At 31.7% G+C, this 11,230-nt stretch overlaps 1 protein-coding gene across 2 annotated transcripts; it reads right to left on the bottom strand.

Annotated features, from left to right (window-relative positions):
* Window positions 1-1,636: 1,636 nt before the first annotated feature.
* LOC129311335 (beta-ketoacyl-[acyl-carrier-protein] synthase III, chloroplastic) lies at window positions 1,637-8,776 on the bottom strand. Of its 2 annotated transcripts, XM_054953567.1 has the most exons (9): window positions 8,082-8,776; window positions 6,574-6,722; window positions 6,115-6,251; window positions 5,179-5,281; window positions 4,982-5,100; window positions 4,459-4,523; window positions 4,153-4,375; window positions 3,465-3,698; window positions 1,637-1,889 (listed from the first exon to the last, which is right to left on the bottom strand). In XM_054953567.1, exons 1-8 carry the CDS (start codon window positions 8,276-8,278, stop codon window positions 3,477-3,479), a joined length of 1,215 nt encoding a protein of 404 aa, XP_054809542.1. In that variant the 5' UTR covers window positions 8,279-8,776; the 3' UTR covers window positions 1,637-1,889; window positions 3,465-3,476. The 2 variants fall into 2 exon arrangements, with proteins under 2 accessions (XP_054809542.1, XP_054809541.1); XM_054953566.1 differs by lacking the exon at window positions 1,637-1,889 and having other exon boundaries at window positions 3,246-3,698; window positions 8,082-8,774.
* Window positions 8,777-11,230: the final 2,454 nt, after the last annotated feature.

Raw genomic sequence — 11,230 nt, 5'->3', positions numbered from 1 at the left:
AAAGATGTGAAAAATTTTAAAAAAATAAAGATTTAATCAACTTTTTTAAAAATATAAATTAATTAACAATGACTTATATTATCAAATGAAGTAAATGCAAAAAATAAAGACAGTGAGAAAAGAAAAGTAGGACATGAACTGGAAAAGTTAAAACAATAAAGAGGATGATTGAGATTTGAAATAAATCACTATAGTAGATTGGATATTTAAATTTTTAAAAAATTATAATAAAAACTTCACTTAAATTTGAATCAAATTTAAAGTCATAAATTTTTGTATATTAAAATCTAAATTTCTACTAATCGAAACATGATATTTTTAAGGAAAATATACTTGCAAGTTCTTATAATTTTACTCAATTTTGAATTACGTCCATATAATTTTTTTTTTAATCAAACCCTTATAGTTTCATCTATTATATATATCAACCCCTGAAGGTTAAAATTAGTAGTGAATTACTCTCTCTGTTAAAAAATATAAGGTATTTTTAACCAAATTTTGCCCCTCAATAAAATAGTTATTTGTCTTCAAACTGATCCTATATTTTTATATTTACCCCTATTTAACAGGATGTTTTACCATAAAATAAATATAAAGTAATTTATTTAATAAGAGCACTTTTTTTAAAAAAAGCAATGATTATGCCCTGAAAGATGCTTTATATTTACCTCTAAAAAAATGCTTTACATTTTTTAATGAATGGAGTATTAAATTTTACAAAATAAAAATATTCTTAGAATTTGGAGAAAATTTAATTTAATACATGTAGCCAAAATTGAAAAAAGAAAATTTGAGTTAATCCACTGTTTATATTTTCATTATAATTTTTTTTATGAAAATTCTACATGTATAAAAAATATTTAGAAGACAACCTAATTATATAAATTTTGAGTTATAAAAATTATGCAATTAATTGTAAAGTCATATAGCCATTTAATAAAAATATAAAATTTCTTGATTTTATTTTTTTTAAAAGTAAAAACGTAAGGATTTTAACTTTTAGGGATTACAAAATTTAATTAGTTAAACTATAAGAGCTAAATAAAAACAAAATAAAATGTAGGAATTTAATTTAAAATTAACTGTAAGGACTTGCAGACATGTTTTTCCTTTATTTTATCATCCCTTTTTAAATAAAAGATATACGGCACGTTATTATTTCTATAAATAGTAAAGAGTATAGACACATGCCTTATCTTTCCTTGCTACATTAATTGATCAATAAATTACCCGTAAGCCATAAATATATATATATATATATATTTTTTTTTTTTTAATGCAAAGATCCAAAATCAAATAAAAGTTAGCACCTTTACATATTTTATTTTTTTGAAAAATTCAGTTTATAATTTTTCGTTAATTTATTATTACTTAAACTGACATGATTATATATTCAAGCATAATTAGCTTAATTAGTTATCCAATTTAAATTTGAAATATTTTTAAAAGAAACTTGAGAAACTATGACATCATTCTACAGGTTTCATATTTTATTTTTTTTAAAAAGCTAAAAATACAGGGGCTGCACAGATCTTTCAACTAAGCATCACTCTCAATTGACATTGGCACAACATGTTCATCAAATATCTAAACATGGAATTGTGTATTGTAAATTTTTTCTTTTTAATTAATTGATCTTTTCATTAAAAAAAAGGCATGGGCCCCCAACATATTACACGGTATAATAAATTATTAAAAGAAAAAAAATAACACAAAATTCCATGCAAGTGAATAGTTAAAAAAATGCAATACTAATGATCTTTCTTGCTGGTTCCAAATTGACTGGTTTGCTACGCATTGTAATAATGGGATGTGTCTCGTTCACCATGGATTCAAATTGCCCCTTAGTCATGACTCATGAGGTAGGGATCAATGCTACATTCTTGAACCTACAAGTGGAAATAAGTTAAGTCAAATTTGATCAAATAAATATAAGCCTATATAGTACCGTAACCTAAAACCTAAGGGTTTTTTATGGCACATAACACCTAAGATTTTTAACCCAAAAACAAAAAACAGTTTACTTAAGGTCTAGCTTATTTAAATCCCTACATAGGTTTTAAATGATTCATGGAGAGACTGGACAAGTAGAAGATGCCTTGGTTTACCTAAGTAGGCCTTTTAAATAAGGCTACATAAAAGATTTTTAAGGCCTTGAATAGACTTTAAGCCTATTAAAAACTTATACGTGTGCACAACCTGAATTTTCAGATAGAGGAGTCGAGGATGATACTGGACAAGTAGAAGCTGAGATTGAAGAAAAATCTGAAGTTTAAAATGAGATGCGTAGTCGCTGGTGTTTGGAGATGAGGTTGAGGACGACTGTGGATGTGATTAGCTCTATGCCTTTTTTTTTTTTGGCTAGATTACTTTAGGATTTTTAATTTTTCCTAAAATAAATATTATATATTTTTCTATTACGTTATATATTCAATATTATGTATATTACATAATAATAATAATAATAATAATGTGTAAATAAGCTGACTTATCTAACTCATATAGGTCAGATGTAAAAATAAGTCTAGCCTATTTATTTAAATAGACTTTTATCAAAGGCCTGAATTTAGTTTGGCCCACTTAACAAAAAAACATCTGGCCACGCCTGAAATGATAGATAAACCTATTGCATTTTGTTTACTTCATATTTATATGTTCTGATTTTTGTGGGCCAAAATTGAAAAAGTCCATCAATCAATGTTGGGGCGAGGCGAAGGATTACAGTGGGTAGATTGACTAGGTTCCAGAAATATTTTCCTTCCCTTGCTTTTCTTTCCTTTCCTTGCAGAAAGCACAATCCTAACAATTGAAAAATATAATCTCTGCAAAGGGTCCTACATGATGGTTGGGCACGTTAAACCAAAATTATAATACCAACTCAAGTTGGCATGATTGGTAAGAACTTTCTACTTGGTAGAATCTACTCCTTGAACTTCCAACATTAACATCCATTTTTTTCCCCAAAAATTTTACCCCTGACCCAGTCTTTTCCTATAGATAAAAGGGAGACACACATCATGCATGCACGCAAACATGTTAATACTGGATTCAAACCCAAGACCTCTTTTAAGTGAGAGAGGTGGTGCTGCCACTAGGATAATTAGCCATTGAGATGCATTTACCATGCTGTATAATGGAAGCATCATGGTCGCGGTTACTGAGTGTGCTTACATGAAATTGACAAGTAATGACCCAACTTAGGCCAGGAGCGTCATTAGAAAGTTTCTCTCCACAGTCCACTAATATGATGTGAAAGTTTATTGATAAAAAGGAAAAAAATGGTTTACTGAGGTGCCACAACCAAATAGGAAGTAGTATCGCAGCAGAACAAATAAATAGGAAATGGGGAATTGCCTGATGTTACTGTTATCCCAGAACTCGTTTCTACAAAAAGAAATTCTTTTCGCCAAAAAACAAAATAGTGGGTTTTTCAAGAACTGCAATTTCTATAAGCTCAACTTCACCTGTCAAGACGCTCAGCCCCATCGAACAATGGCTGATCCCCAAGTAAGACCAGCACCAAAGCCAGCAGCAGCTATAGTATCACCTACCTTAATTTTCCTACTTCGAACTGCTTCATCTAAAGCCAGTGGTATGGAAGCCGCACTTGTGTTCCCATAATTTGCCAAGTTCGATATCACCCTCTCTGGCGGCATTTCTAACCTTGCCGCTACTGCATCAATAATCCTCTGATTTGCCTGCATTTAGTAACCAAGTAAGGTTAAGATGACGCATGTTATTCTGAATTTTCCAGCTCCAACTCACAAAAGTTATAGCACAGTTTAACAGTTAACGAAATACAAGATACAACTAACTTTAACTCTTTAAGTCAGTGTGAGTGGCAAGAGCTCTCATTTCTTAAGCAAGTAGTTAGATGTTCAATTCCTAATTCTTGTGTGTGAAGTGATCTGGGAAGAGTCTATTTTTGCTCTTAATTCCCCATGGGAGATTAACTTCTGCTGTTGGTGCCTAGTCCGTACAAAAAATGCTGGATACAACAAAGAATCCCATCAAAGGATTCCCCATATTCCATTTCAGCCCACTTGAAGAAATCATTGTGCGTCAAAACTTCAAGCCAGTGACTCAACCAATAGAGTTTAGCTATCCAATGATAATCTTACTGGGTTTGTTTTGAAGATAATTTTCCTGTACCTGATGGAGAAGTAACCAATCGATGCTAGATGCAGAGAGACCAGCCTTTTCAAGGGCTGACTCAATTGACTGTGGCACACATCGCACAGCAAACCGGAATACTTCTTTGCCATTCATTTGAATGCACGAATAGGAGGACTGCTTGGGAGGAAACCCTAACACATAACCATTTGAATCCAACGCATTATTCGATTCATTTTCTTTTAAAGCAGCATTCAAATGCCTGCGTGAAGAGTAAAGTGCTTAATTACATAGCTTCTACAAAGACGAACAGCTCTTTCATTCGTGAATATGAAAAGTACATACCTTTGACCAGAGCCATCACTATTCACATCAAAACTGAATAAACCATCTTCCTCACTGTTGCAGGCCTGAAATGTAAACATAAGCCGCATAACATCAGATCATAACCATAAAAAATTCTTTGCTGAAATATCTTCTACTTCCTGAGGAAAACAATACAAGTTTACTGCCAGTTTTTGCTTTTTATCCTTCTAAAGAAAGTTCAATGTCATCTACCAATAAGAAACAAATATCAGTTCACAAAAAGCATATGGGATAACAGACTTTGCCTCAGAAGTCATAAGCCAGAATTTAGGTAATACTATATTTACAATTTTGAACTGGGAGATCAAGGATTATCACAGCAGTTTACTTTCATTCTAAAGTTTACGCCACAAGAATTTCAAACCCTGCTTTTAAAGCTACTCCAAGACTGAACGTACTGAGAAGACAATAACCAGTGTCTTATAAACCAGAAAACATGATCCAGAATGATAATTGAAATTTGTAGTTGATGCTATATGATGACAGGAAGATATTCAGTTACCTGTACTAGTACCGCACCAGCAGCATCCCCGAATAGAATACAGCTCCCTCTGTCCGACCAGTCAACAAATCTTGAAAGACCATCAGCCCCGATTATTAGAACATTCTGAAATCCTCCCCCTGTACCCACACAAAGAAAAGGATTTGAGTTTCATTAGACTTAGCAGTCATCAAGACTTTATTAATACTAATTCATACCCCTGATGTGACAAGCAGCTGATATTAAACCCAGCAAAAATCCACTACATGCAGCAGTGATGTCATAAGCCAATGCTTTTTGGCAGCCAAGTTGTCTTTGAATCTGCAAGTCACAATGACAATTATGATGACAACAAAAACAACAAACAGCCTTAGCAGTATCAGCAGGCTGTTTAAATACTTTTTGCAAAGCTAAAAAGATTCTATCATTTGTAGGAGGGAATCCGCAATACCGGAATCATTCAAACATCATGATAGTAACTTAAAATGTGTCCGTAAAACAACAAAGATTATTTTTCTATGTTAATGAGAAAAAAAAGTACAATCACAACCAGGGAGTGTCCAATTTTTAAATAGTAATGTAAAAGCTAAGAAACTCTTGATTGATAAAACTGGTGCCAAAACAATCGATCAAGGCACAAACGCACAATTGTTTTCTAAGGAATCAATCTATGGAAAGTATTGCCCATAAAAAGAAACTATGGAAAGTGCAGCATACTTATAAGTTACAAGCATGTTGTTAAGTGGTTACAGAAGTAGCCCGCATTTACTAGGGAAAAAATCTTCTATGATATGATAAAATCTTGCCTAAAGCCAGTCCTTACATTTATAGGGAAATAATCTTTAATTAAAGTGAAGTCAATATTTATAATAATTAAAAAATCATGAAATAAATACAGCATAAAAATCTATAAGAATAAGTAATTTTCCAAACATCATTCTAAAAGTTTATTCAAAACAAATGATAAATGCATAGTCCTTACATTCCCTCAAGTCCACAAAGTGAGATTTTAGCTTAATAAGAAATCTTGGGGTAAGAAGCCAAGTTCAATTTTCTTTGTCTACATATATTCAGATTCTCAACACTGCTAACAATGCATGTAATCCCGCATAACATGCACAAAGGCATTTCAATGATACATCCCGAACCAATACCTGAGGAGCACTTCCAAAAAGATCCTCTGGGGTAGATGTGCACATCAATACTAGGTCAACATCACCAGGATCAACCTTTGCCATCAGAAGAGCTTCCCTAGAAGCTTCAGCAGCTAAGGTTGTTAAGCTCTCTTCACCTGCAAGTATCACATCAAGCAAACATAAACAAGGGCCATCTCATTTTGGTAAAGCTTCAAACAAGGTTTTGAGTGAGTCGTTATTTAACATACTTGGCATCATCTCATGTAACATTAATGAATTGATAAAGCACCATAAAAATAAATTTCACCACAAATCAACCAGCACTTCACAGAAGGACAAATTTGAGATATCCATTTCCAGATAGACATCCCCTGACCAATTGGCCATCAAGAGCCTAAGCTAGAAGCCAGCAATGTAACCTAACTTTTTTAGCTGTCTAATCTATGCCATTGCAATGGCATAATACAAGAGACTAACCTGAAAGAACATGTCGATTACGAATTCCCGTGCGAGTTGCTATCCATTCATCAGAAGTATCAACCATTTTGGCAAGGTCATCATTGGAAATTTGAAGAGCTGGCACAGCAGAACCACATCCAACTAACTTGCAGCCTTTACTGACAAGCCTATGAAGACATTAATTATTTCCATAAATTGTCAAAAAAAAAATACCAACTACAGAAATGTGATTATCATCCCAAATGGCATAAATATGTGACTGTTCCTCCTGGTTATATGTACGTATGTAGACCAAGAAAAATGAGGCTCATAACCAGTTCATTATAAGTTATTAACAACGTAATATGTTGCTGCTCAATAAATTCTTCCACATTGCAACATGAGACTAGGCAGCGTCTCTTTACAAATGTTTTGAGGACTCAAAAATACCATCAGAGCAAAGAAATTTATAGTCAAATGATAAAATGCAAACGCATGATTAGAGGAAAGAAGTTAAAGTTTGCTATGGTTATAAATCTGTTTGTCAAAAGAAATCCAATCAAATGGATTGAAAATTAACAATAAGGAGCAAATGGTTGCATGCTTCTATTCATTTCTTCTTTCTTTTCTATATATTTTGAGACTTGGCACAATTTTACCTATATAACACGACTTAAGTATTATAAATAAATAAAAAATGCTGAAAATGGTTGACCTCTTCCAACTCTGTAATGCTAAATTTGAAATGATTTCTGAAAGAAGAGCAAAGCAAGATAAAAGAATTGTTTAGAATGTGTTTTGAGACGCAAAAAACATTGCATTTCAGCATCGCACAACTCAAGCATATCTAGATCAAAGGAAGCATAGAAGAGTATAGTTGTAATTGAGATCAATCTGCCCCACTTGATACAGGCAGATTCTAATAGCAAATTTGCTTTTCAAACCAGAGATCCCATTCAAAACAAGTTCATGAACAGATATGGATAACCAACAAGTGTAAAAAAAAAAAAAAAATCACAAGCCACGCCCCCTTTTCTTCTTCTACGATCTTGAACTTTCATCCGAGGCTATGTAGTCAAAAATAGCATTTAACTTATAGCTCTCAGAAGTTTGTTCTTCAGTTCCTAAGCCATGTTCCTAATTTCCTAAGACTGGAATTATTTGACCCTCTCGCTACTTTTTTCATAACACTTTAAGTTTCGAATCCAAAAATGGTTGCTCAGACGTGTTAATGGAAGTAAAAGAAGCACGCAATCTATACCCATACTAACCATGGTAAGATTTCAAAGGCCCAAGGTCAACAAAACTGGAAACCCTGCGAGTAGACATCAATAGTCGGTCGGATACTATTAAAGGTTCTATCACTTTCACGAACCAAGCTCTCGATAGAAAACTCTAATCACATTGCTATAAATACGGCAAGCGAATATAAGACGTAGATTTTTAGTTGAAGTTACCAACAAAAAAATGGCTACCTAACTAGTAAATAATCATGCCAAGCAGAGCTAAACCAATTATTTACTAAACGGATTGAAAATAAAAATGACCTGGGTATCCGAGCTTCCGAAGGCTTTGAAGCACTTGAAGCATGCCTTTCAGCGCCTTCTACGGCACTAAGGCAGAACACTTGCTTCGAGATTCGTTGAAAAGAGAAATCCCCAAATTGATTAACGGCTATGGCAGGCTGAGCCCTCCCACTCAGGTTAGGAACTGAAGCCGTAAAGAACCCAGATGCATTGGCCATTTACACCAATACTCAAAACCAAGGAAGAATCCGATACAAGAAAAGTATTAGACGAAGAAGAAAAAATCTTTCAGATTATATGCGAAAGAGTATTATTAATGTGATGGACAGAGTGTACAAAGCCCATAGGTAAGAAGACAGAGGGAGAAAACCAACAGCGTCGAGGCCCTTTTAACGCAATAACAATCTTCGGAGGCTCCAAAGAAGAAAGAGAAAGAAGCAATTAAGTCAATCCAATCTGTTAGGAAACTCCAAAGCTAAACATAAACCTTGCTAATTGCTTCACCCTGAGTAAATTCGCCTCAGAGTAATACAGCAAAAATCGAAGCGATGCTTCTGCAATTCCTAGATCTGGGTGTATTATTATAAAAAAGGGACATAATTTATCAACGAAGAAGCAAAATGTGGTTTTGTAGCTATAGAAGGCTTCTTCGTTAGGTTCGAGGTCCCAACCAAAATCGCATACCATTCATTGATGGGAGTTGAAAGTTGGCCTTGCGCTCATTTCGAGCAGCCATGGTTAGAAGAAATTCTTGTGTACTTCCAAGAGTAAAGCTCATCTGTACTCCGTCCAATCAAGACACAAAACAGATCAACTCGTGCAATTTTAATTCCAGCTGTCTGCTTAATTTATATTATTTTTAATATTTTTAAAAACTTTTAATACTTCTCAATATAATATAAGGTAGGGATAATTATTCTCAAAATTTATTTAAAACTTAATTTTTTGAAAAAATTTAAATTTTTTCAATTATACTTTAATTAAATATTTTTATAAATTATTTTAATAATAATAATTAAAATTTTAATATATTATTTTTAAAAAGAATAATAAATGAGGTAGGAGATTTTAAAAATAAAATAAAATTCGAATTATCATGAAGAGCTGATCCGAAAAATTAGTTGAGCTGCTATATTTTGATTGGTCAGAGTACGAATGAGCAGCACTGTGAGAGTACAGAAAAATTCCTCTAATGGTTAGTTTAGTTTTCAGTTCTTACTTCTTTCCAGCTACCACTGGAAATACAGTGGACCCACTGGGTATCTGTTTTTTTTTTTTAATTTAAATTGAGATGTCCTTAAGAACCTAAAACGTAGGAAAAATTAATTAGTCCATGTAGTTGTGATAATTATAATTTAATTTTTAAATTTTAATTTAATTGTAAAATATAGAAAAAAATATTTAAAAGAAATAATAGGATTGGTAAATTTTATAGAATAGATTGACGGATTTTACAAGCAATATTGCTTTGAACGGAAAAAAATTATCCAGGCCCCAAAAAAAAAACAAAGGAAAAAAAAAAAAGTAAAAAAAAATAAAGGAGAAATCACTATCAAGTCCTTCCCAAAAATTCTGATCACCTCAAAGTCTGAGGAAATACATAAATTCCTCTCAAGTTTGAAATCCCTTTTTTTTTAAATAATTTTATGTGAAATTGTGGAAATACCATTGTTATTTTATTTTTTTCTAATATGAATTTCTAATGGCAAATCATCTGGTCTTGGGTTTCTACTTCCCCAGAGCATCCTTCCCAAAATTAATCAACTCGGTTGCTATAATACATAATGTTGAATTTTTAAAATTTAAAAATGCATAATAAAAAAGTAATATCCATCAACGTTCCATTGTTTCCCATCCATATATGTACTTATTGGAATTTAAAATATATAACAAATTCCATACATATTTTTTCATATTTGTTTATTTTTATTCATTTTCTCAATGTTTATTATTGTAAAGATATGTTTGGATAGTAGTTTAGAAGTATAAATTAACATTTAAAAAATTAAAACAAAAAATAATAGGACCAATGTATCAATTCGACTGGTTCTTAGATTGAGCCATTCTTTATGAGATTGAATCGAACTTGGGTGTGACTTGAGACTGGTTCCAGATTTAATCGGTTGATTCTATAAGTTGAATTTCACTTTTGTCGTAGGTTTTAAACTTTTCTTTTAGGTTTGTAAATAAATGTGTTCATTATTTAGTCATGAATTCTCGCTTATTGTGATAAAGATTTTGGCATCTTTTTGGTAAAATAACATTAAGGCCCACTGGCATGGTGATATGACAACAAAGTCTCATGAAATGATCTAATGTCCATTTGAATTTCAGTTGAGTATAATAAATTATAAAAATAATTAATAAGTAAATAAATTTTAATTTAATTTATTATGCTATAATACAATCTGTTTGGATGCTGTTTTTCTAAAATTGATTTTAATAGAACTGAAAATGTTTGGATATTTTTTTTAGAATCAATTTTAGCTGTATAAATTACCATAAAGGACATTTTCTTTTAAAATTAAATTATTGATAAATTTGTATCTAATATTGTTAAAGTTGTTACATTTATTTAAGAGTAAAATATATTATTTAAACTACATATATACTTAATTAAAAATTAAATTATATTAATACTAACATTCAAATTTATGTAAATAAATAATTAAATATGTCTTAGTTAAAATAAATTCAATAAAAGACAAGAAAATTAAATTCTTAAATATGAAACATTAATTTGATAACAACTAATGAAAATGATAATATACAAGTTGATCCCTAATAATATCACAAATACTAGTCATAGCTGACGAAGAAGATGTTACGGACGATGGTAAAAATGAATACTCATTAATGTCATGGTCTTCTCGATCCTCATGGTCTTCCTAATCTTTCCTCTCATGACGCATAAAATCAAAATCAGAGTTAGAGTCTCTTCTAATGAAATTATGTATCGCCATTGATGCAATAACGATTTGAACTTGTATATCATAGTCATAGCTAGGGATGTTATGTAAAATTGCAAACTTGTTCTTCCAAACTCCAAATGTTCTTTCTATTGTGCACCGTAAACTTGAATGAAAATAATTAAAAACTTTGTTATTATTTGCAAATTCAATTGATCTTTAAAATTAGGAAAGACGGTAGCATTCCCATCTATACGGACC

This window comes from Prosopis cineraria, unplaced genomic scaffold (genome assembly GCF_029017545.1).
Source record: "Prosopis cineraria cultivar Desert tree isolate PC_DT_omini unplaced genomic scaffold, ASM2901754v1 PC5, whole genome shotgun sequence".
In the NCBI taxonomy this organism is placed as follows: Eukaryota; Viridiplantae; Streptophyta; class Magnoliopsida; order Fabales; family Fabaceae; genus Prosopis; species Prosopis cineraria.
The sequence above is the reverse complement of the archived record's forward strand: the minus strand, read 5'-3'. Positions and strand labels throughout refer to the sequence as shown.

Coding starts and splice junctions, on each gene's coding strand:
- LOC129311335 (XM_054953567.1), bottom strand. CDS start 8,278: ATGGCCAATGCATCTGGGTTCTTTACGGCTTCAGTTCCTAACCTGAGT. Junction 5,282..6,114: donor TTTTTGGAAGTGCTCCTCAG/GTATTGGTTCGG, acceptor TGTGACTTGCAG/ATTCAAAGACAACTTGGCTG. Junction 4,524..4,981: donor CTGGTGCGGTACTAGTACAG/GTAACTGAATAT, acceptor TTTACATTTCAG/GCCTGCAACAGTGAGGAAGA.